The 27,129-nt window shown below is 38.9% G+C and overlaps 1 protein-coding gene across 3 annotated transcripts; it reads left to right on the top strand.

Moving 5' to 3' along the window:
• Nucleotides 1-12,290: 12,290 nt before the first annotated feature.
• On the top strand, nucleotides 12,291-27,060 carry sb:cb1081 (NACHT, LRR and PYD domains-containing protein 1 homolog). Of its 3 annotated transcripts, XM_051900561.1 has the most exons (16): nucleotides 12,291-12,415; nucleotides 12,523-12,567; nucleotides 19,449-19,530; nucleotides 19,657-19,829; nucleotides 20,017-20,064; nucleotides 21,089-21,229; nucleotides 22,278-22,303; nucleotides 22,497-22,561; nucleotides 22,996-23,204; nucleotides 23,331-23,584; nucleotides 23,917-24,036; nucleotides 24,120-24,246; nucleotides 24,327-24,347; nucleotides 24,486-24,515; nucleotides 24,789-25,064; nucleotides 25,235-27,060. In XM_051900561.1, the coding sequence occupies exons 2-16, from the start codon at nucleotides 12,552-12,554 to the stop codon at nucleotides 25,237-25,239; spliced, it is 1,593 nt and encodes a 530-aa protein (XP_051756521.1). In that variant the 5' UTR covers nucleotides 12,291-12,415; nucleotides 12,523-12,551; the 3' UTR covers nucleotides 25,240-27,060. The 3 variants fall into 3 exon arrangements, with proteins under 3 accessions (XP_051756521.1, XP_051756523.1, XP_051756522.1); XM_051900563.1 differs by having other exon boundaries at nucleotides 22,497-23,204; XM_051900562.1 differs by having other exon boundaries at nucleotides 22,278-23,204.
• The last annotated feature ends 69 nt before the right edge of the window (nucleotides 27,061-27,129 follow it).

The raw sequence follows: 27,129 nt of genomic DNA, 5'->3' as shown, positions 1-27,129 counted from the left end.
ATTAAATATCATATATAATATTCTAAAATCGATCTAGCTTACTGCAGTGTGCAACAAGTGTCACAGCAGCCACCGAGGGAACGCACAGAGTAATGTAATAACATTTTCAATTGTTGTGCAATCGCTCCAGCGGTCTTGTTCAGCTCCCACAACACTCGGCCCTGCTCTGCTTCATACTACAGTAACGTTAATAATCCAATCCATGAACATGATTTCTTCCCGAGTCCTATCCCAATTCTTTTCCACCGGCTGTGAGGTGAAGACCACATGTCCCAAGATTCCACGCTCAAGCTTGGTGTCATCAAGCTACGCCTTTGTTTTGAATAGGCCTCTAGCAACCTCTACAGTGGACAGAAAATCTTACATATTGCACCTTTAAGCGAAGTATGAATGGACCACTGTTCAAACATCTGATAAATGTCTTAGAAAAAGTAGTTTTACATTCTAAATCATAATCATCTTAAAGACATTTTCTTAATGTTTATAATGTGTGACAGGAAACATCTTATGCTGAGTTCACACTGCACGATTTCAGGCCAGATTTTCACTCGGCGATAGATTTTGTGAAATCACTGACAAATGCCCAAAATCGGAGGCAAATCGGTGCTTGTTCATGCGAGTGGCAATCACGTAATGTGAATTTTCAAAGACGCGTTCTGAGAGAATTGACAATGCGTCGCCGATGCCCATGAGATATTTGGCATGCTAAATATGCTAATTATAATTTGACACAACACAAGACAACGAGCTGAAGTGTGAACAGTGTGTTACACAGAACACAACACATGCGGACAGAAGATGGGACAGCCTGAGCACGAACTCAAAACCACATGCTCACACAAGACAGAGCGCACTGAGCATAAAAGTCCAAATCCCGACACAGGACCGAAACCAAACTAGACCATTGCTGGGATCCGAACACCACACTCTGCACACAAAACAACTCACATGGACAAGAGGAGTGTAAGAGCTCTGTCACCAAACCAAGAATAAACAGACCGAAGTGACAATTACACGAAAGCTGACAATTACATTTTACAATATATTCACAGAAAATAGTTATTTTAGTTATTAAGTAATAGTTATTGTAATAATATTTCACAATGTTACTGTTTATAGCTTTTAAAACATTAAAACGATCTTAATTGTTCCAAACTTTGGGGCATCTGCCTTTGAGATGAATATGAATGATGGAGCTGTCTCCAGGTATCCTATTTTAGACTTTTTGTATGCATGTGCAGTCGTCACCATGTCTGCATTTTTAGTACAGTTTTATCCAAAAATGTCCTACCTTTCAGAAAAAAAAAAAAAAAACTGTGAATCAAACTAATAAGAAAGATTAATAAAGACCTGTTAACACTAGAAATGGAATGTCTAATAAATCAGAGATCTGAAATTCCAACATGATCTCGTGAGAAAACATAGCTATTTTACGATGTGGCAATATCGTATTATTCCGTCATAACATAACTGTCAGTAAGGAGTAAGCAGTTCGTAAGAATTCCCACTAAATAGCCACTAATTCGCCAAAATGTAAAATTCTTATGAATAGTTACAAATTCATACACTCGTTACTAAAGGCCTTTGCACACTGATTCCGAAATTCGCATGCGAAATTTTCGCACGTTAAAAAATAAATACGACCTCACATTATGTCAATCAAGTTTGCACACTGCCTCCGGAACTTTCGACTGTCAAAAAAAAATTCGGATCAGGTTCGATTTTCTGCGTTTTTTGCATCTGTGGTACGCATTTTGAGAGATGTTTTGACAATTCAAAGCCACCATACAAGCGAATGCCAAAATCCCGAATACGAAAAAACGCATACGAAAATTTCGGACTCAGTGTGCAAAGGCCTTAAGGGTGCACATTGCACTGCTACTTGTTTCTTTTGATATTGAAAGCATTAATCCAATGTTTGTTTGTTTATTCATTTACAAGCAGTAATGATTAATGTCAAATACAGATGCACACGTAAGAGTTATCTTTAATGGAATGTATAAAGATTAAGCTGTTGGAAGAGGTGGTAAAAAGATGCCCATGATTTTTACAGGCTACAAGCCTTTTAATCTAATTTTTTAATCTGTGCAGTAGTGATCCTGAGGGGGAGCTGAGGTATCAAGGTCCCACCCGTACTCCTGCTTCCGCAGACTCAAATGCAAGCACAGCTGTCAATCATGATGTTACATCCCATTTTAAAAGCATCAAGTAACTAATTTAAACCAGAATTATTGGAAAACGAACACTTGAACATATGTCAGTGTGATAAGAACTATCTAAAATGACAGAAACAATCTTCAGACAAAAAAATGAAGTGTAATTGGATATTTTAGTTTGGCTTGGATCCTATTCAATTACATGGAGAGGGCGGGGTTTGCGACCTATACTGCAGCCAGCTACCAGCTGTAATCAAAATGTTTTAGCTTCATTTTTCAGGATGTACTGTATGGGGAACACTTGGGGTGTATCTCAATCAGCTCCCTAGTTCAGTAATGAGGACAGTGATCAGGGAGTCGGCCATTTTAAGGGCTGTCTCAATTGCAAAATCCTTCCAGTGCACAGAAATGTTCGCTCCTTAAAAAGTCCCACAATGAACCATGAAAACCAGGGAGCATCAATGCTCACTGTGGGTACTTCTCAAAGGAAGGCTGCATCCTAGTGAGGCTGCATCCTTCCTAATCCAGTCCTTTGGAGTCCTCCAGTCCTACTAGAGTCCTCCTCAGCATTAAAAGCTACAATGAGATGGTCTAATAAGTGCGCATGGCTACGGCATAAATGTTTCCCCACAGTTTGGTGGCTGGAGAGCTGACCACAGTTTTTGTACCCATCAAAAATATAATAAGTTTTGCTTTTTTTGTACATTATCACACAAATCATGAAGCATCCATCCATTCTCCAAACCGCCTTCCCTGAGGTGAACAGGTCCACTTCAGTTTTGTAAAACCAAATTAACTCCATCACTTCGGGATCTCCATTTCCCAGCCCTCAGCCCCTGCTTTGACAGGATGTCTTCTCCAAAAGCTTGAATGCCCTTGGAATGTAGACTACTCTCAGGGAGAGGAGCCCAGAGCAGGATCTGTTGCACCAACCTAAACAGGGGGCACAAACACAGTCCACCCTGGTGATTTATGTAAGAGACTACTGATGTGTTGTCTGTCTGAACCAACACATAGTAACCTCTCAGGTCTGGGAGAAAGTACCTGAGAGCCAGAAATACTGCTGTCATCTCCAGGCAATTTATGTGCTAGAGGTGATGCCTTCCTTGTGGAGACCCAAGGTTTCGCTAAAAGCAAGAGTAACTCCTGTCTCAGTAATGATGCCTGCTCCTCCTTCATGATAGTTGGGATCACGCCACTAAATCGAGGAGGAAGAATCCTGTAACTTTTTTCTATTGTTCTTAAAACTCACTGAGAAACATTCGGCAGAAGTTCCCACAGCACCAAATGTCGTAATAGAGAAATCAGTTTCATGGTTTCTGTTTGTAAAAGGGGATTTATTTGCACTGGGCCCTGAAACAGCATGCTGGCAGGAGACACACAAGCTTCGTGGTGAGGGGGAGCATGGGTGGCCTTTTGCTGACCACACTGACCCTTTACTCCTCTCTGTTTGCTGCAGAGAAGCTAGGGCCTGACCAGGGCTAGCTCACTGGGGACTGTGTCGCTGAATAGACCAGATGGCGAGACTGGGGCGTCCAGCAGAAAATCTTTTTTTTTCTTTGATGCCAGAAAGGTTGAGCCACAGATGTCTCTCCGTGGCAACCATAGCAGCCATCACATGGCCAATGGAATGGGCCATCTGCTTTGTGGCACAGAGAGTTAATATGTGGCTCGGCAGAGTTCCCTCATTGACTCAGGATCTACTCCATCACCAGAGTCCAGGTCTTTCAGCAGGTCAGCCTGGTACCTGATACCGAGGCCGGGGAGAGATATCTTCAACCCGTGGCATCGTTGCATACCCATACTCCTTAAACCCCACAATAGTCGAATAATTCGACATTGCGGGGTTGTCCCCAAGTATGGGCTGAGGCGAATGGGAAGAATGGCATTATGGGAAGAATGGCAGGTATCTTCTAGGCTGTTGATTTTGCCCGCTTGTGAGAAACCTCTCATCAAGCTTCCTTTTTTAAGTTTCACTCTTCTCATCCGGCCATTCTAGACTGAGTTTCTCTTCTGCACGAGTAACCAACTCAAGCAGCTCTTTGAAAGTGTGTGATTGCGAATGCTGGCGAGAGGTACCAGGAGCATCCAAACTGCCAAAACCCATCTCCTCAGAGGCGGCTGATAGTAGTCATCATCTGGATCAGAAGAAATCGCCAGGCGAGCTTCTGAATCCCAAACAAGATCCTTCAAGTCTGGTGAAGGAGTAAGAGAAAGGGCAGAGCCCGTCTGAAGCTCATCGACCAGCTCATAATCTAAGACGCTGCGCTGCTTCAGCAGACGTGGGTCCAGAATGACGAGGGGCAGATGCCTGACTCCCATCGCTGGAAAAAAAGAGCCAGGTATGGACGGAGCTTCCTCAAAGTGAAACGCTCACAATGAGGGCAATCGGCTCCCTCAAATGGCGACCGGGCATCTGTGTTATCTGCTCCTAAGGGACACGGTGGAAAACACTGCTTATAATGCCTGGATGCCATCTCTTTGTATGACATTAAACACTAAACAGACATACACGGTAGACAAACTCCTTGATTATTTCTTTTTTTCAACTCCTACAAGTAGCCGACTCACCTATGTTCCTCAACAGTTTTTTCTGCATTCCTCCACCACCCTGTCTCCTCACACTCGCCTGTTTACTATCCAAACCAGAGATATGTGGGAGTACTCTGGGTTTGGGCCACATTCCGAGCTTGAAGCCCTCCCCCGGACAACATGCCAAATACGCATACTCTTTTACTCTAATTATTTGTAAGTGTGAACTCGTGAATTTTTTAATGCACATATCGGGATTTATAAAAAAATTTACTTAAATAAATATGTGCACACCGTCCACACTCTAGACCATGCATGTACACTCTTTTAAGCTGGGCATACACTGAGTCGTTGTGAGTTTTCTGTATCGTGGCTAAGACATAGAGAGTACAACACAGACACACCCACTCAAACACACACTCAATTACACACACAACACACTATTATACACACAAATGAACTGGTGTGGCTGTAACAATACGGCAAAACTGAGCCAGAAGACCCAAATAAGTGGTTGAAATGAGGTTAAGCTCTGAAAAAGCATTCATTTTCATTTATTACATTTTTTTTTTATTTTGATGTTATGTGTAAGAAAATGTCTTTCTCTGTGTTCAGGTTTGACTAGTAAAATTAATGCAAAAACTGACACTTCAAAGCAAAACCTTGACAAAAAGTAGTCATTTATAAGCATTTTTATATAGAGCTATATAAGAATCTAGTGGTTACACCAGTACTTCTCAAACCTGTCCTGGGGACCCCCCACCATTGCACATTTTGGATGTCTCCATCAGCCACACCCAATTCATGTCTTTCAGTCTGTAATAATGAGCTGATGAGTTAAATAAGGTGTGTTAGACACACAAAATTTGCAATGGTGGGGGGTCCCCAGGACAGGTTTGAGAACCAATGGGTTACACCACAGCATTCCATTTTACATACAGTTTTTACTCCCACCAGATGGCACTAATCTGCATTCAAAAAATGGATTTTTAAGGCAAGTCTCTATTTTAACAGGAAAAACAGCTTTAATTGAAAATTAATTAAAAAAAATAAATTAAAAAAAAGTCAAAATATATTATTTTCAATGGGAAAAGCTAATAATAATTAGTACTATAAAAATTCTATAAAAATACAAAAAAAAAAAAAGGAAAAAAAAAAAAAAGTTACATTTCAGGTGTTCAGTCACTTTTGACTGCGAACAACAGTGTGACTCCCAAATGAACAATACCAGAAAGTTAATTTAAATAAATTAAATATTTCGGTGATGCTGCTTTGTTTAAACACAAGCTTGCATACTTGTATGTCTTTTAGCCAGAACACAGCAGGGGAGTGGAGATTTCACAATAACAGCTTGTGCAGCCGTCCTCGAAAGAGATGCTTTTCTATTTCTATGGCGAGGAACTTCTATGTCAGGCTTGTTCAGATAGCGTGAAGTCAACTGTCCGAAAAAGAAAGATTCAGGAGTTGGTTCGTTGCTGCTTTACAAAGGCAAGCACCACACATAATAACTCGATAGATATGAAAAAAAAAGAAAAAAAAAAAAAAAACTTATGTGGTCTTTCTTAACAACTCAACCCCATCACATAAATTAAGATGAAAAATTATTATTTTTCAATCATTTTAATGAAATTAAGTAATAAAAAAAATATTATTTTTCAATGTATATACAATGTACTTATTTCATTGCTGCCATATATGCTCTACTCTCCTACACTACATGAGGAGCAGTTTTTTTTTTTTTTTTGTGAAGAAAAAAAAAAAAAAAACACTCAACCCCGTCACACTCAACCCTGTCACATATCTGTATATTTCTCATTGTTTTGGGGTTGAAAACTTGTGACATAGTTTTATATTATACTATGATATGTATAGAGGATGTAAGTTAAATATAGCCTTAATATTAAATTATCAAATTTAACATAGCACAACTCGATTTGCTCTGGAACAAGTAATAGATTAATAAGACCAAAGATTGCCCGTTTTATGTACCCAAGATGAATTATATCTCATGTTTAACCACTATAAGACACAGCGGCAAATCCCTGAAGCACTGGGCGAGATCAAGCTGTTCTCGGCGGGTACACAAGCACTGAACGGTCGCTGATGGCCTTGAGCTCGCATCTCCGAAAACGTCTAAACACATTGTAAGATAGGCGCTAAGGTTAAATATGAGTCACACATTTCAGGTCTAAACAACTACATTCTTGTCTAAAAACCTACAGCGAAGGATCGACTCTAATGACACTTCATTCATTCATAACTATTAGCTCCGGCCAATACACTTGGTGTATATAAGTGCTAAACATTAAGCCCTGAGTATTCTTCTTTTTTTTTTTACGCATGCTATGCTAGTGTATACGCCAGAGTCCTGCACAGATCCTGTTTGATAAACCCGCACCCTCCCCGCACCCACGGTTATTAACAACACACCTGACCCGATATCCAACAGAAACACTCATTTTAGCCCGTACCCGACCCGACCCATTTGAAATAAAAACCGCGACCCGACTTCCACCTGCATTAAATCTGTGGATTTAATCCACTAAATCTGTCCACTTGATCATAGTCCATTTACTGACATATTTTAACTTAAAATTAATTCTGTTAACAATTGCGTAACAATGTCCCTTCCGTGATGCTCGCTATATTTCGTGATATCGTTGCCTTCACATTACATGGCCTATCGTGGCTCTTCACATTACATGGCATATCTTTGCCCTCTCATTACATGGCCTATCGTGGCTCTTCGCATTACATGGCCTATCGTGGCTCTTCGCATTACATGGCTTATCGTGGCTCTTCGCATTACATGGCATATCGTTGCCCTCTCATTACATGGCCTATCGTGGCTCTTCGCATTACATGGCCTTTCATGACTCTTTGCATAACATGGCCTATTGTGGCTCTTCACATATCTCAGCCTATCGTGGCCATCAGGTAAGTCTGACTATTATTGTTTTATGTAATTCTACCTATCGTGGCTGTAGTACGGTTAGTTGATACGGGAAGGAGGCGGGAACCGGCGAACGTTTAAACAGATTTAATATACAAAATAAACAAAGAACAAAATGAAAGTAATTCCGGCAGTTCCTCATAGACGTCTGCCGGCCACACAAACATAATAAAACCATAAAGTAAGTCCAGGCCTGGTCCTCTCTCGTCCTTCACTGTCGTCGTCATCTCGCGCCGTTCCCTCACGGCTCTCGCCCACCCTGCTCGTCACATACCCCCATCGCCTCTCGCAGCCCGGGGGGGTACTCCAGAGATTGCGCTTCATTCACCCCAGGGGCTAGTCTCGGCAGCCACAGCACCTGGGGGTAAGGACAGACGAGATGAGAGAAAAGGAGATGGAAGCACAGAGAGCGACAGACGAGAGAGGGAAGAGAGGAAAAAGAAAAAGAAAAAAAATTCTTGGTCCGGTTCCCGGACACACTGCCGCTCGGTCCTCAGCCAGCCGAGAGGCTCTTCCTCGCGGTGCCATGCGATGGTACTGGACGCTCGGTGGACGGCTCGATCCTCCTCTGCCCCCTGGCGGCCGGTGATGGCTCCTCCGGCTGAGGGCAGCCGGCAGCGAGTCCCCCGTTCCCTGCTCCTCCTCTTCATGGCGGATGACAGCAGGCTCCGGCCCATGGCGAACGACGGCGACTCCTCCGCTCCCTCTTGGACAGCAGCCACCCCACCTCATCCCAGGAGCACGGCAGCGAGCTCTCCATCCCACCCGATGTATACTCAATCCAGCACCACCGCCTCGGGCAACCACTCACAGTCTTCATACTCCGCGCTGCCTGACCTTCTCAGCACCGCGATCCCCCTCAGCAGTGAACGGTCTCCGACAGCATGTCTCTCCTTCCTCCCAGGTTTCGGCACCAATGTAGTACCACAGTTCGTAGATACAGTGGCCCTTCACATAATTGGCCAATCTTGGCTTTTCATGTTACATGACCTCCGTGGTCTTTCTGTGTTAATTGGCTTAATGCGGCCTCTCATGCCATAGCTTTAACAGTCAATGCTTATATTTATTTATGCCTTCATTTGTCATAAAATTTAATACTACTCTTTTGGTTGTTCAATTTTAGGTAATCCAATTAAGAAAATCCTCAACTGGTGGGTATCAATACAAACTTCTTTTTGGGGGGTAAGCTCCACCCCTGCCTTTGGCAAGACCAAACTAATCTACATCCCCAGGATTTGGACAAAGGATGGGGCCTATGCCAAAGAACTTTTTCATACAACTAGACTTCAATCATTGTAGCTTGCTGCCATCTGTAAATTGTTTATCGAATAAATACCATGTAAATGTTCACCCGCCCTCTGAGTCTTTCTGGTAGAACTGTTGTGTGTCTCCAAGTAGTGCACAACAGTGTTTAGTTACTGAATGAATCTGTGTTTTTTTTTTTTTAACAAATCGAGTGAGCCAATGATTGAGTGATCCATTCATAAAGACATGCTGTATTAAGAACCACATATTAGTATACTACTTGTACTACCTTTATCATATCTTTCTATGGCAGAAAGAGTAAGAGTAGTATGCTAGTATGGTTCCAAACTCAGCAACAGTCCCACTGCTTTATTCCTGAATGAATAATCCATTTGAATGAATCACTTGAAAGAATGACTGAATGACTCACTCATTATGACAGTTTTAATAATTTCTTATTTCAATATTCATTTCAATGTGTGTGTGTGTGTGTGTGTGTGTTCTTGTATACTTGGTTTATGAGAACACTTCCTTTGTCCTTGTAAACCAAATGGCTTAAAAAAACATACTAAACAGTGTTTATTTGAAATTTAAAAAATGCAGACAGTTTTCTGTGATGGGTAGGTTTAGGGGTAGGGTTAGTGTAGGGGGATAGAATATACAGTTTGTACAGTATAAAAACCATTAAGTCTATGGATGAAGACCTCCAAGACAGGATTGCCTGTAGACCTCCGAGACAGGATTGTATCGAGGCACAGATCAGGGGAAGGGTACAGAAAAATTTCTACAGCATTGAAGGTCCCAATGAGCACAGTGGTCTCCATCATCCATAAATGGAAGAGGTTTGGAACCACCAGGAATCTTCCTAGAGCGGGCCGCCTGGCCAAACTGAGCGATCAGGGGAGAAGGGCCTTAGTCAGGGAGGTGACCAAGAACCCGATGGTCACTCTGACAGAGCTCCAGCGTTTCTCTGTGGAGAGAGGAGAACCTTCCAGAAGAACAACCATCTCTGCAGCACTCCACCAATCAGGCCTGTATGATAGAGTGGCCAGAAGCCACTCCTCAGTAAAAGGCACATGACAGTAGTGGTGTTCGTTTCCAGGTTTTTTGGAGTCGACTCCGACTCCCGACTCCCACTGTAGGAGTCGATGGAATCGACTCCTTGATTCAATTTACTTTACATCAAAACAGGGTCATAAATAAGGCAAGATGGCAGTCCTTACACAATTAATTAGTTTATCTTTCCCCAACGCGAAGCCTTAAAATCCCCTCATTAAAACAACACACGTTTAGCGAGACTGTCCAAATTAGTTAAATTTAGCGATGCTTGACGAGTATCAGTGTTGCTACCTAGCTAATTGCAGATACCTAATTTTACAGAGAGAAAAGTCACGAAACACATCTGTGGTCGAATATTATGTCAGAATTAAATAAACAAGAAGGGATTCTTTAATGAATTCATCTCATTATAATGGTCGGGTGATGGCGCTAAACACACATGATCATAAAAGTGCTTGGACAGGAGAGTTAAAGATAATAAAATTAATACAATACATACAGAAATGCATACAATAATGTACAGTTATTGATGTGTTTATTGTTGATGTGAGTTTTTTTTTTATTATATATGGTTAGTTTAATGATTATGAACACGGTTAACCATGGAAAATCAAATCTATATTTATTGCATTATAAGCTACCATCAATACTAAAGCTGGCACAGAGATATGTATAATTACAAACTAAAATCACTATGACTTATCTATTTCTAAAGTAAGTTACATGTAGGATAAATGTATGTGACAAAGTTTCTGCAACAGCTCATGCGATTCGTCAGTGTCCGAATTCCTCGCTTCAATTTGTTCACTCCTTACTTTATAAAAGCTATGGATTCGAGAATCAGTAAACAAGTGAGCGATTTCGGACACAGCAACAGAGTCGACACCGAGAGTCAATTCCTGTGCTGGAGTCAACCCCGACTCTGGGGCTATTCAGAGTCGAGGAATCGACTCTTTTGGAGTCGACTCCCCATCACAACATGACAGCCTGCCTGGAGTTTGCCAAAAGGCACCTGAAGGACTCTCAGACCATGAGAAACAAAATTCTCTGGTCTGGTAAAACAAAGATTGAACTCTTTGGCCTGAATAGCAAGCGTCATGTCTGGAGGAAACCAGGCACCGTTCATCACCTGGCCAATACCATCCCTACAGTGAAGCATGGTGGTGGCAGCATCATGCTGTGGGGATGTTTTTCAGCGGCAGGAACTGGGAGACTAGTTAGGATCAAGGGAATGATGAATGCAGCAATGTACAGAGACATCCTTGATGAAAACCTGCTCCAGAGCGCTCTGGACCTCAGACTGGGGTGAAAGTTCATCTTCCAACAGGACAACGACCCTAAGCACACAGCCAAGATAACAAAGGAGTGGCTACGGGACAACTCTGTGAATGTCCTTGAGTGGCCCAGCCAAAGCCCAGACTTGAACCCAATTGAACATCTCTGGAGAGATCTGAAAATGGCTGTGTGCCAACGCTCCCCATCCAACCTGATGGAGCTTGAGAGGTCCTGCAAAGAAGAATGGGAGAAACTGCCCAAAAATAGGTGTGCCATGTTTGTAGCATCATAATCAAAAAGACTTGAAACTGTAATTGGTGCCAAAGGTACTTCAACAAAGTATTGAGCAAAGGCTGTGAATACTTATGTACATGTGATTTTTTTTTTTTTTTTTCGTTATTTTTTTTTTATATATAAATTTGCAAAGATTTCAACTTCTTTTACATTGTCATTATGGGGTATTGTTTGTAGAATTTTGAAGGAAATAATGAATTTAATCCATTTTGGAATAAGGCTGTAACATAAAATGTGGAAAAAATGTGCGGTGCGGCCACAGTTCTTCTGGATTTATTCTGTCTCAGCTTTATCTGTTTCTTCATGTAATCACAGACAGATTCGATGATGGTGAGATCAGATCTCCGTGTGGAGCACCAGCTGTTGTCAGACTCCTTGTGTATTCAAAAATCTCACTGGATTATTAAAATGAATGGCAAAATTAATGTTTGGAAATGTGAACTGATATTTCCTACTGACACACTAAAGCAAAAATACTAATGTGCTTAAGACAATCGTTATAATTGTATATACATATAACTGAAGGCAATGTGTCCCTTCAAACTGGTTACAGTCTTCAACCCTGTCATTCAACCTTAGTCACATTAATATTTTTGGAAAAAATAGGGAAGACAATTAAAAATGAAGGCATTTCTTTCTGATTACCAGAAGGCATTTCTTTCTTTCTAATTATAATTACATGGATAAACATACATCACAGGTAAGTACTGAACATAATCTAGCTAACATTTATGGGTTGGTCCAACCTTTGAACACTGTATAGAATGTTTGACAGCAGGTTGTGACAGGTTGGACAGGTTGGACTGGTTGAGCTTTCGTTTTCTGTTTGTGATTCCTGTGGAAAAATCTATTTTTCACTTTGGAACAAACTTCAGCGATTGCCTATATATCAGCCAATAAAGTAAGTTAATCATGAATGTTTTGTGTTACATTGAAGAGTTTTTTGTATCTGTAGTTGTAAGAATGTTCTCATTATGTTTTGTAAGTGTTTTGAAATGTTCTGTACAGGTTTGAGCCATACCATTCCTCTTGATAAGATGGCAAAGCCTTCACGTGAGTGTACAACCAAACTAAATTGAAATTGAACATGGAAATTACTCTGTTTACTTTCTAACATGGTCTACATTGTAGACTATATGATTCTTCAGCACAACAGGGTGTATTTGGCTTTCAGCCTCCATGTGGTAGTGTTTCAGGAGAACAGTAGTTCTCAATTGTGTCATTGGATCAAAGTAAAAACAAATTACTTCAACTTGCTTCAAGTAATCAATTTGCTTTTTCTCAACTGAAAATATTGAGTTTGATCAAATACATTTTTTACTGTGTGAAATTTCACTGAATAAATGTTTGGAAATAAATTAATCTTTTTATCCTTTTGAGGGTCACACATTGCAGTGCAATCTTCAACACAAACTCAATAACACAAATTCTTATTTTCACGTTGTATAGAAATTTGAGGAACAATTAATTTGGATATACAACAGTCAATAGTGAAAACTGCTTTAAAACATGGCTTAATAAAAGCATGTCATTCCTCGCATTTGTCAGTCAGTCACTCACATTTGGACAAATGCACTGACTTACATAAAAATAAGAATGCAAGGTCAACATTGTAAAATTATCATAGAACGTATGACAATAATAATAATAATAATAATAATAATAATAATAAGATCTTAATAAATTGGCCAAAAAATATCCTGATATTTATATCAGGATAATTTTTTGGCCAATTTATTATTATTTCAATTTGCTGGAGAAAAGCATAATTTGTAGCTTTGTTTTTCAAAGAATAGACAGCATACTCAGTGCATCCAAAGACTTTCAAAGGTTTCCCCATCTTCATTTGAACTTTCTGTGTCCATCCACAGCAACTGGATACTTCATCCAAAAATGAAAACTCTCTGATCATGTACACATTCTCATGCCGTCCCAGATGTGTATGATTTACTTTCTTCCGATGAACACAAATCAAGATTTTTAGAAAAATAATCAGTAACACTTTAAATTAAGGTCTCATTTGTTAACATTAGTTAATGAATTAACTAGTTATGAACTAACAGTCAGCAATGTATTTCTTACAACATTCATTAATCTTTGTTAATGTTAGTTAATAAAACAAGAGTTCATTGTTTGTTTATGTTAGTTAACTACTTTTTATTTAAAAAAATGTATTAATAAATGTTGAAATGAACATCAACTAAGATTAATAAATGCTGTAGAAGCATTGGTCATTGTTAGTTCATATTAACTAATGTAGTTAACTAATTTTAACAAATGAAACCTTACTAATCCATCTCTGCGAGTCCTATAATGCAGGTGGATGGTCCCCTTAAAGTTGACGCTTCAAAAACCACACAAAGTTAACATGATGGTAATCCATACAACTCCAGCTGATGAATCAATGCTTCTGAAGTGAAACAATAGGTGAAAAATACAAATATTTAAAACTTTTTACAATATAAACCATCGCTTCCGGCCAACTGTCATACAGGCATTCACGTAAGCAAATTGTGAAACTCACACAAGTGTCGCTCCTCTGCATTACTTCTCATGTGAGCTTCAGAATGCACTTGTGGCATGCTTCACAATGCTCTCATTAACCCAAGTATGACCATTGGCTGGAAGTGAGTGTTTAAAATATTATTGTTAAAAAGTTTAAAATAGTATTGTTGTTCTTACACACACCAGGTCGTTTCACTTCATGACACATTGGTTCATCAACTGGGGTTGTGTGAATTACCGTTGTTCACTTTGTGTGGGTTTTTGAAGCATCAACTTTGAGGGTCCCATGCACTTGCATTATATGGAATTTTTCTAAAAATCTTTGTTTGTGTACATCTGATGAAACAAAGTCATATATATCTGGGACAACATGAGAATGTTAAATGATCAGAGAATTTTTATTTTTTGGAGGAGTACTACATGATCAGAGAATTTTTATTTTTTGGACGAGTACCCCTTTAAAAGATCTTTTTTTTTTCCTGCCAAGAGGGGGTGTAGAGCTTATCATGTACCTTCTCCAAACTGTCTGTTTTCATGCCATGGTTAAGAGATTTTAAGAAAAAGAATAGTGATTAGTTGTAGTACACCAGATAAAACATAAATGTCTGAGATGAATACCTTTAGCATAATTTTCACTCATGCACATTGTAATATATTAAAGGGTTAGTTAATCCAAAAATTAAATTTCTGTCATTAAGTACTCACCCTCATGTCGTTCCAAACTCGCATCTTCAAAACACAAATTAAGATATTTTTGATGAAATCCGAGAGTTTTTTTATCTCCCATAGAAAGTAACGAAATTACCACATTCAAGGTCAAGAGAAGTAGTAATAACATTGTTAAATAGTCAACGTGACTACAGTGGTTCAACCTTAATGTTATGAAGCGAAGAGAATATTTTTTGTGTGCAAAAACACAACAAAAATAACGACTTTATTCAACAATTTTTCCTCTTCCCTGTCAATCTCTCATGCAGTTGGTGCAGTGAACGCAGTGCAGAGCTTCCGTGTTCTATGTCACAACGCCGACAAAGAGTTCGTGTTTCTGTGATGCTCACTGACAGTCCACACAACTACCACTTTGACACTTCAAAAAGTTTGTAAAACTAGTCCATACGAAACAAGCGGTTAAAATTTTTTTAAAGGGACTCGATCGTTTTATGATGAACAGATTGAATTTAAGCTTTTATTCATATATAAAATACACACTGAAATAGAGTGAATTATCATCATTTGTGTAAAATCCAGAGTTCGTATGAAGAATATAAAGAAGCCTAAATGAACGAAGAGCTAAAATTACGGAGGCCTGCATGATATGCAGAAAATATAGTCTATCGGCCTATAGAAAATATCTCTCTGTTGCTCTTTAATGCCAGTAATTTCATGTAGTCCTGCTAACTAAAAGTGGCACTGATTTATCTGCTGGATAATTTAATAAATGCAATATAACTAAATGTCAAGGCTTTATACAGGATTCAAAATAAATGCCAAGAAATGAGTCATAGGCTGCATCCGAAAACTGAAAAATGCTGCCTTCGGAGGATACATCAGAAGTCTGTCCGAAACCAGTTTCGTGAGGTACCTTCGCAAACGCTGCCTGCAAAGTCATTGCCTGATAGGGGAGTGAGGCAACAAGGCAGCTGCCTAAGGCCTAGTCCACAGGTACATGGGTATTTTTACAAACCCAGTTTTTCCTCCTACAAAAGAAAATCCCGTCCACATGAAAATGCAAAAATACGAGCTGTCAAGAGCATGCCAAACCAACAGGTGGCGATATAACCCTAACCGTAAAGCCATTTCAGAAGCTTGGAAAAAAAGGTTATTACCGGTTCCGGTTTTGACGTCTCAAGCCAAATCTTCGGTTTCACTGTCTACACGATAACATTGTAACCGGAGTTTCTGAAGACAGCCGCAGTTGCTCTCCTCCGACTGCGCTGATCAAAAGCAAGATGGGAAATAACTTGCTGGCGACACAGCTTAATGCTCATTGGTTTAAACAACCATGATATATTGTTCTCTTTTAAAAATCTGATATCATGTTTTTATGTGAATAAATTATGTGTAAATATTCCCAAAGTCTCTGACAGTGCAATCTCTCTATGGGTTATGTGATTGTTGTCATGTTTATAAAATATATATATATATATATATATATATATATATAAAAACATGTCTGTATTAAAGTAAAAATTATTGATAAATACATCTTTCGAATGGAATAAAATGACAAGTACTTTGGGTGTCTTGTGCATCATATTTATTTTCATATAACAGCAACAGAACATAAAATACATCCAGTTTATTAGCAATATCACAGCACATGCGGGTGAATCCTGCGATATCCACCTCTGATCTCGTAGGTGTCTGATCCACTATGAGAAGAGAGAACTGTCTGACTTGCCTGCACTTTTTTCACTCCTCCCCTCACTGCAGCCGCCTATTCCAAATAACTGCAATCAAACAGAGATGGCGTCAAAGAGGCAAAACAAGACTGAAGCTTTAATTTCTTACGTGTGAACGTCTCAGGTTACGTATGTAACCATGGTTCCCTGAGAGCAGGGAATGAGACACTATTCGGAAACGCATTGGAGAACACCATCACGTGAACCGGTGTCTGAAAGCAACTGTCAAATCCTACCAAACCTATTGGCCGGCGACAGCTTATGATGTCATCATAGCGTGACCTGGAAGTATATAAGGGGCGCCTAGAGAACCAGTCAGTGCCTTATCGTCTGAAGGGACTGTTCAGCAGGCAGCCCCGATGCATGGCTGGGAAACGCAGTGTCTCGTTCCCTGTTCTCAGGGAACCATGGTTACATACGTAACCTGAGACGTTCCCTTTCGAAAGGGAACTCTACACTGTGTTCGGAAACGCATTGGGGAACGATATACCCACGCCGCCATGCTGAGGGGAGTGCATGCCAAATGGCTAGACAAACGTCAGAACTAGCAGCTTCAACTGAAGTGCCAGAACCACTCCCCCTATGGGTCACACATAGGCTGTCAGTGACATTCCCTATGGCCAACAGCCCAAGCTATAAGCCTCAAAGAGGCCTTCCGCAGAAGGCCTACCAAGGCCGCTCAAAGGCTTCTGGAACCAGCTTCTTTAGGAAAAGAAGGTACATTTATGGGAATGTGGCCAGGGGGCCCAAGGGAACCCTAGCCAGTTACTTGTCAGGGGAACGTACTCGACCCTGATTGCCACCAGGGAGACCTGACCTGGTCTACTTTACAGAAACCTAGTCTTGGCCAACAACCTGTCTGATCACAGAGTCTCCAATCACATATCTTCAGAGAAGATATCCAGTAAGAGTGACTGCAAAAGAGGCAGAAACTAACTCAGACCAGAGTGTAAAGACGGGCATCCCGGAGAGCAAGACTCAGCTTAGCGCTTTTTTACCCTTACTAATGAAGGGAGTAATACTCTGCTCAATCCTAGGATCTACTCAGTGCATGATTATTTGCACTGAGGAGGCTGTGCACTCCAAAGGAACCCCACAAGGGGAGTACATTTAACAGCCTGGGGGCTGATCCTCAATAGGGAGGCCTCAGAGAGGCCTTCAACCACTGACCAGCTTAGGGAGCTAAGTACTATGCAGGACAACCCTCAAACGAGGGGAGTACAGAGCTCGACCTAACAGATAAACCGTACTGTAGGCACAAAATCATGGAGGCCCAAGAGGGGGCCTGCCACATGACACAAATTCTACACATGTAGAAATACATTACAGCAGCCTTGCTAAAGGCCAGCATGCGCTCAGTCTGCTTAGAGAACACCCAGATCCAGGAGGAGGAAGCTTAAAGGGAGGCCTGTGAAGGCCACACACCTGAACAGCTTGCTTGCTGATAAGCAAATCCAGCAGACTAGACTGAGGGTGCTCACATAACAGTCTACCTAACACAATCCGACGAGCAGTGCACTCAGTAAAAACACTTTTTACTCTTTAAAGCAAGAGGAGTACAACATACACCAACACGCCCTGCAGGAGGCCCAAAAAAAGGGCCTACGACTTCCAGACACATGGCATCAGCTCACGGCAGTGTTCTAAGCTCTAAGGGAGCCAAGTAGAAACCAAACTTCTCAAGTGAGGTTAACTAGCTTAATTCAACCTGAGCCATCATACCACCAGGTCATGTACTCAGTAAAAACACCTTTTTACTCTTAAAGCAAGAGGAGTACAAACCTACGCCATCATGCCCTGAAGGAGGCCCAAACGGGGCCTACAACTCAGAATGACACGTGGCGTCACTTCTAGTGGCAATTACTAAGCTCTCAGGGAGCCACATATAGAACCAAACTATTCAGTGAGGTTAACTATTAGCTCAGCCTGAGCTTAATATCAAACAACACATTCCAGCAGGCAATGTACTCAGTAAAGAACTTAACACTCTTAAAGCATGAGGAGTACAAAAATCTCCGCCAACATGTTCCAAAAGGAGGCCTATATTGGGCCTGCTACTCCAGGAGACACGAGCGTCAGCCAGTGGCAGTGTCAATACCCATAACAAGCCTGCGCCATCACGTTCTTAGAGGAGGCCCAAACTGGGGCCTGCGACTCACGTGGCGTCAGCTAAGCTCTAAGGGAGCCTAATCTGAGAACCAAACAGTAAAGTGAGGTTACCTAGCTAAACTCAACCTGAGCTTAAATCTACACATTCCAACAGGCAATGTACTCAGTAACACTGTAAAACTCTGAAGTAGGAGAGTACAAAGAAATATGTTATCATGCTCTGAAGGAGGCCCAAAACTGGCCTACCACCTCTACAGACGTGGACATAAACCTGTGGCAGTTTCTGAATTCTAAGTGAGCGAAACTCTGACCAAAAACATCCACCAACAAGAGCTTGTGACACTTACAAGCTACAGTGCTTAGAAAGAGGCTTTTCTGTTGGAAGCCTTCAACTCCAAATAATGCAACAGAATTCTTGTGGCAGTGTTTAAACTCTAAGGGAGCTAACAAAGGAACCAAACTGACTAGTGAGGTTCCCAAGGCAAACTCAACCTGAGCTATGCATTCCAGCAGGCCATGTACTCAGTAAACACCTTTACTCTTAATGCAAGAGGAGTACAAAATAATCACCTCTCTCTGAAGGAGGCCATAAGCAAGCCTATTACTACAGAAACAGGTGCTAACATGTGGCAGCAATAGAGTATAACTCACATTGTGTAGGGCAAAAACTAGAACTTAAAGCATAAAAGTGATGCTTTATTTTATTTTACTGCACAATTCTTACATATTGCACCTTTAAGTACACTTAATAAAATTAACTTGAAGCATACTTATTTTTTGTAAGAGAGGTTTCAGTCCTTTTGGAGTACATTACTACGTCATGTAGTACATGAAACAGCACTTACATTTTGTGCATTTCATTATTGCTCGCATTCTATGCTGTTTAATCTGTCTTATTCTGCTTATATTTATGTGAAGATAAAGAATTGGAACGTGTTTTGAGAGAATATGCAGAAGGAATACGGGAACTGTGTCATCTTTACAACATAGATCCAAAAAGGTAACAGTCAGTGCTTTATACAGTATCTGATTTTCACTGATATATGCCAACCCCCCCCCCTTCTCTGTGAACCAAACATTGTTGTGTCAAATCATAAGTTTTGATTTTTCTTTTGTTCATATCAAGTGACAAAAGCCACCTCCAAAAAGTAAAGTCTGCTGCGAAAGAACTCAGAGATCTTCAGTCATTCGAGGTCTCGTCAATACTCACTATTATAGAATCAGGAACAAAAATATTAAACAGAACAATCGAACTACTGGAGAATGATTCTGATCTTGTCCAAGCATGTCGTTACAGTGGTAAGTCTTCTTATTCTGTTACTCTTACTAATCTAAATGATTCAAAAAAAAAAAAAAAAAAAACACACAAGTGGGAAGTTTGTACCATTTTAATAGACAATGGCTTAAATGGCAGCTACTGTGAATGTGACCACTGAATAATGATTACTGAATAACCAGTGAATGGATGAATATCTGGGTGTTTCAGGTATGGCCAGAGATCTGAGTGATAATGAAAGGCAAATTATTTCACCTGGTGAGTATTTTTAACTGGCCTCTCAGAAAAACATATAAAACAAACAAACATATAAGCTAACAAATATAGATAGATAATACATGTCTCATGCTTTGCTAAGCGTGGTGTGTGAAAGAGCACAATGAAAAAGATTAACTTAAAAAAAAACATTAACAGAAGACACACATAACCAAACTCAGTGTAAGCATTAACAAGAACCGACGAGTGAAGAAAGAACAAAGACGAACTTAAATACACAGTGATAAACATAATGAATAACACCGGTGATGATTAATGATTGTCCATGGTAACTGATGATGGCGGGCAAATCTGAACAGAAAGACTACACAATGAAAACAAAAACAAAACTAAGCATAATGGTTACAGATAATGGCTCAGGCTTGTCATCCGTGGGTGTGGGTGATGGTTGGCTGGATTCTGGGGTTGCTGATGCAGGTGCTGGTTTGGATTGGGGGTGCACGGTCTCCAGACAGTGGAGGATGGCCTCCCTCCATGTCCCCTCCGTCATGTCTGCTAGGTTGAGCGGCTGGTGGTAATTCGCCCCTATCTAATAGAGTGATTTCAGTGTCCCATCATCAAAGGCAGTCTGTTGGGCGAGTGTGCAAAAATGAATGGAATAATCCCAAAAGGAAAGCCCTTTTCAGACTTACGCAGTGAACAATGCTGCATAATCCATATCTGGGTCGGTTCTTCTGTCATGCTTTGCTAAGCGTGGTGTGTGAAAGAGCACGATGAAGAAGATTAACTTAAAAACACTTTATTAACAGAAGACACACATAACCAAACCCAGTGTTAACATTAACGAGAACCGTCAAGTGATCAGAGAACAAAGATAAACTTAAATACACAGTGATGATAAACGTAACAGTGGTGATGATTAAGTGTCCATGGTAACTGATGATGGTGGCAAAGCTAGAGCAAACAGAACAGAAAGACTACACAACGAAAATGAAACCAAAATGGTTACAACATGATCTAGTTGTACTTTGATCTGTTTTTTTTTTTTTTTTTTTTTTAAATCCAGGTGTGATTCAGCATGTTCAACAGATGAAGGGAATCAAATTCCTCATAAAACATCACAAAGCATCTCCTGCAAGCCAGGAAGTGAGACAGTGGATTGATAAATTCGGGATAATTTACAACAAAATGGGCATTGATACAAAAGGTAGGTTTTGTTTGAAATTAACCTGGAAAAGCAAATCATGTAAACAGTCCAGTGCTGGGAAAGAATTTTAAAACTGAAGTCAAGGTACACTACAAGCTAATGTATAAATGTATAGAGAATTGTATATTGAAGTCAACTACATTGAACTTAAGGAAACAGTATATTTTGGAATATATTAGTTAATTAGCAAATTGCTTCTTGAACTGTCTAAATGCTTTAAAATGAATCAGATTTCCTAATAAGTTTCACATTGCAACAATATATGAGAGCGTGTTTGATTAAATCAGTTCTGTTGGTTGTAAAGCTGTGTGCACAATGTGTCAAAAAGCAGCAACGTAGATTAAAGGGTTAGTTCACCCAAAAATGAAAATTCTGTCATTAATTACTCACCCTCATGTCGTTCCACACTGTAAGACCTTCGTTCATCTTTGGAACACAAATTAAAATATTTTTGATGAAATCCAAAAGGTATATGACTCGTCCATAGACAGCAATTTAACCGACACTTTCAAGGTCCAGAAAGGTACTAAAGAGTAAAGACATTGTTAAAGCCATCGACGTGACTGCAGAGAATACTTTTTGAGCGCAAAAACAAAACAAAAATAATGACTTTATTCAACAATATCTTCTCTTCTGTGTCATTCTCATACATTGTTTACGTCCAGCGCTTCCAGGTTCTATGTCTGAACGGCGACTCATTATTGGCCAGATTGTTGAATAAAGTGTTTTTTTTTTTTTTTTGGTGCGCACAAAAAGTATTCTCATCGCTTTATAAAATTAAGGTTGAACCACTGCAGTCACGTTGACTGTTTTAATGATGTCTTTAATACCTTTCTGGACCTTGAAAGTTTTGTTTAAATTCCTTTCAAATTTCATCAAAAAAATATCTTAATTTGTGTTCTGAAGATGAACGAATGTCTTACGGGTGTGGAACAACATGAGGGTGAGTAATTAATGACAGAATTTTCATTTTGGGGTGAACTAACCCTTTAACCGTTTAACCCATTTGTCACTCTACACTCTGATTTTATTTGTTTATCTTTAACAGTTTGTGAGGACTGTGCTGCATTAGAAGTAAGTAAAGAGAATCTGCTTCGTTAAAACTTCATCAAAACTGCACTCTAAAGAAGCAATACCTGTCTTGTTGTTCACATTTTCATGTCAACACCTATTTGTTGTTCAGAAACTTTGGCCTGTCATGTGTGTATATCTTAAAGTCTTAAAAGGTACAGAAGCAAAAGAGAGGACATTTAATTTTTTTACTCAGGAATCTTCTTACTGGGAACTTAAAATACCCTCAGAGGTCACAACAGGTGAAAATGTGAAGTACAGGTACAGTGAGAAATCTTTATGATATTTTACGTACATCTTTATAAGAACAACCCAGGCAACATTTTTGCAAAAGATGTTATTTGCTTCTTGCACATTTCGTGACACATTCAAAGTGAAGTGTCCAGTGAGTGGCACTAAAAGCGTGTTAAGTTTTATCTGAAACAGATGAACATGAATCTGGCAACATTTTATTACAATGGATTTTGTATGTATTGCGGCAGTTCAGAAATAAAATGTTTGGTGAGTGGCGCTAAAAGGTTAAAGCTCTATCAAGTTTGAAAATAACACTAAACCTAACCGATTGTGTTAAACAAAGATAAAAACGCATTTGCATTTCCAATAATTTGTACATTATTGGAGTTTTGTAGGTAGAGGCACCTTTTTTCCAATGAGCCTGGCTTGTCTTTATCAGCGTTATATTAATATTTTTTCAGTGTCAGCTCCACTGCAGGGAAATATGAATGTTCAGAGACTGGCCTCCGCTGGTGGTGCGTCAGTGATGTAAGTTTGGAGTATCGGTTTGTTGGTTGGGAATCATTCAGTGACTTCATGAACGACTACAAGCCATGTGGACCTTTAATGGACATCACTGTAACCTCTGGCACACTTAAGGAAGTACATCTACCTCACTTCATCTGTGTAGGTAAGGCATTTAGAGCCCATACATTCATTTCAACATACTCTTCATTCATATAAACCATTCAAGCCAGACCTACCATAAGCTCTCGTCCTTGAAGACTGTAACTTAAACCTACATTGCTGTCCACAGATTCTGTATCTTCCTCAGATAATGCAGTGAAAGCTCTTCATGTAAAGGGCAGTGAAGTTTCATTGGAGAGATGTGAATTAACCAGATTCCATGCCAAGCTACTCAATCCCACCTTCTCATTCTGGGGAGTTATTGCACAATTCCATCAGTACTTTTCCATGAAATTTCACTGTGAGACGTTGATTTATCGCACCAGGACTCCTGCCCTGAAGCTTCATGTATACCTGATTTTAAAGGATCCAAAACTTGAGGAGGTAAAATGCTAAAGATAAGCTTTATGATAGACCATGTATTATGACTTTTATTTACTTACAAGTAGAAAATATTCCACTTATTCTGAAGCCTTTGATTACATACACCAAAAATCCCACTCACTCCCCACCACACAACAGTTTTCAATATGTCAGATTTGAAAGCTGTCATGCTTCAGAGGACTTGGAATATAACAGACAACTTTTTGGATAATCATACACAGATTTATTTTTTATTTATTTTTTACACTTGCAGAAAGCAAATGAAACAGTAACACTACCTATGTAAGTATGTGTAAGTGACAAATAATCCAGTCCGATTTTCTATTTGTTAGGAAGTGGAGAAAACAGAGGATCGTAATATGAGGATCGTAAAACCAAAGCCAAATAAAGCCCTAAAAATGAATGACTGTTACACACTGAAAACATCTTGTGATTCCACAATCAAACCTCCGGTACTTTTAAATTGTTCTTTGGCTAAATTATCCAGACTTACATGCTGCCTCTTTCTAAAATATTTAAATTCACTTCTTGTCAGAGTTTAAATTTAACCACCTGCAAAGCCAACTTCTTTGATGTACACATTAAAGATGCAAAAGAATGCATTGAACTCCATATAATGACAAAAGAGGACAAAAAAATATGGGATGTTAATATAGAATCAGGTAAACATGCATAAAATTTATTAAAGATAAAGATCTGATATGCAAAGAGAAAAACTTTCTTAATATCTGTGTTCTTTCAGATGAATTCAACAGTTCAGTCTGTAAGTGACAGTACAATTTCATGAATCACACAGATCCATGCTATAAATAAAATACAAACATGTGCTTTGCTATCGTGCTGCAGATAGAAACTATTTAATTTAGTTTAAATAATTCAGATATTTTTGGTCTTGTTTCAGCTGACTCCCTCCAGTCAACCTCACCAATGAGTAAGTGACAAATTATGAACATTTTATCCAATGACCAGTAAATATACTGGGGTTAACAAGGAACTTATTTTGTGGATTTAGCCGCTAATGCATTATAATATAATATTATGTCATTCAATTTCTACTACACTAATGTGAACAGCACATTTTTTTTTTTTCTCTAATTTGGCATAACTGATTGCTTTTGCCAATAAATGTCACAGCTAAGAGCTCCACTGCTATAGCTTATAACCCTGATTTATACCAATACTTCATTGTCTGTTTTGTCTTTAGCTGGTAACAGACTTGTACATGAGATCCTCCTTGAGCATCTTGAAAATCTGACAACTGAAGAACTAGAAGTATTTAAATGGCATTTGACTGAAGGTGTTGCAGCCTTCAAAAAAACCCCCAAATGTAAACTGGAGACAGCAGGCAGATGTGACATTGTGACATGTATGATTGACCAACATGGTGTGGATGGTGCTGCTAAACTCACTATGACCATTTTAAGAAAATTGCTAAAGAACAATGATGCAAAACAACTGCAGGAGAAGCTTGATATTAAAGGTAATAATGAATTCTCAGCAAGAAAAAAAACATAGAACTTTTATTCAAGAAATCAAAACTCGTTTTAAATCCCTGGTTGTTTGATGTTTAAAACATTCATCTGTAACATGACTTGTTTGATGTCTGTGCATATATTACCATCTCTTCATTTCTTGTGTTTCCAACCACAGACTGAACATCTACCAGATGAGCAAGAGTGGATATTTAACAAACAAAAATAGTTTGTATCAGATATAAGATTATCTTAGATATGCACAGCAATTGATTGTATGAGGCATACATGAACAAACTACACAACAGTGATATCATCATTTTCCTCAATCTTAACTTTTTTTCTTTAAATTAACATCATGCAGCAATAAAATGTTTGTGAACCTAAAAATGGTTAATAGATAACGATACGAATTAATGTTCTGTTGCAATTGCCTTTACTGTTTTTTTTTTCTTGAGGGATCCTATATACTTTATTAATTTATGTAACAATTTATGATTACACATTTTAGATTCAAATTGTCTCACCTCAAAAAAAAAAAAAAAAAAAAAATACTGTTAGACTGTACTTTGAACCTCCAAAATGCTGAGATGCCTACAATTATATTATTTTTAGATTTGCTTTAATAACTCTTGTGGTTTACTTGTTTTGATTACAAGCACAAAAGAGGAACTTGCTGATGTATTTAGGTTTTATTATATATAAGAGGACCAATTTTCTTGTATTTACTAAACTTTTGATTACGATTGTTACTAACATTTTTGGATAATACTTATATTTTTGACTTCAATATTTCAGAGATATTGGATTTTGATTTATAACTGTTTGTGTTATTAATTCTGTTATGATAATTTTCCATTATTACATTTACATTTTTATCCTTGAAAATCAATCTATCATTTATTCTCTGATTATATTTTAATAAACAATAAAATCGATTTAATCATCTGACCTTGGATCTCCTCATTGCATCAACATATCTCAACTTTTGTCAAATTTCTTTGTCCAGAGTTTACAGCAATTTCTACAAACGGCAAAGTGCTCTTAAACCGAGAAGATGGGTGGCTCTAAAAAAAAGCCTTTGGATAGCTGAGAGTTCCAGTTAACACTTTATTTGGAGCTGCTGTACTTGGTGAAGGCTTTCGTGTTTTTTTTTTTTCTTTGAGGAAATTTGCCATGTAGCCTACTGTACCTGATAGGCCCCAAATTAATCATTAGATTATTGAATCTAAGTTAATCGAATCGAAATCGAATCCAATTGTGAAATTTGTGTCAGTGCCCAGCCTTATAGTCAATAAATGTTTATTTATTTTATTTATTTATTTATTACTTGAAGCAAGTGTTGTCTTTTCCAATTATTCTATGATTATCCATCATCTGCGCATTTCTGGCTTACTTCCAACGCAACTGTCACTAAGCAACAAATGAAGGCGCGCTGGTTTGTTTGTTTTGAAGGGAATAGTGCAGACCCAATAAACAATAATGTGGGGTAAATAACCCCAGTGTAAAATGGAAAGAACCACTTCACAACAATGATGCACATCTGCCAAATTTTAGCAGACCCTGGCCAGAAACACTGATTTTGCAGCAGCGATCAAAATGAGTAAATGACAATTGAAACTAACGTTACGCTTCAAATAGAGGGGTAGGAGGATCATTAAGATATTTGCCGCCACCTACTGGCAGTTTTATTTTCTTATTTAGAGTATAATTTCACCAAAAATAATTTCATATTTCCATAAAAAAAAAAAAATAAATAAATAAACGGTATAGTTCACCCAAAAAATGAAAATTACACTAATTAATCATCATGTAATTAATTAGATTAAAACTTTTAATCACTTGACAGCCTGAATATATTTCAGGTGTTCAACCGTTCAGCATGCATGAGAACTATCAGTAACCTGCTGTTAAAGAGTTCTCATGCATGCTACACTTGATGGTGATGATTTTTTTTTTTTACCATATGCTACAGCTCATCCATTTAAAAAAAAAAAAAAAAAGTAGGAACAACTTGTCTATAAAACTATTTTCAAATATTCAGGCATAAAACTTTAAGATCATTTTTAAAGA

The sequence above is a fragment of the Ctenopharyngodon idella genome, chromosome 7 (genome assembly GCF_019924925.1).
Source record: "Ctenopharyngodon idella isolate HZGC_01 chromosome 7, HZGC01, whole genome shotgun sequence".
Lineage (NCBI taxonomy): Eukaryota > Metazoa > Chordata > Actinopteri > Cypriniformes > Xenocyprididae > Ctenopharyngodon > Ctenopharyngodon idella.
This window is presented reverse-complemented; position numbering and strand designations above follow the sequence as displayed.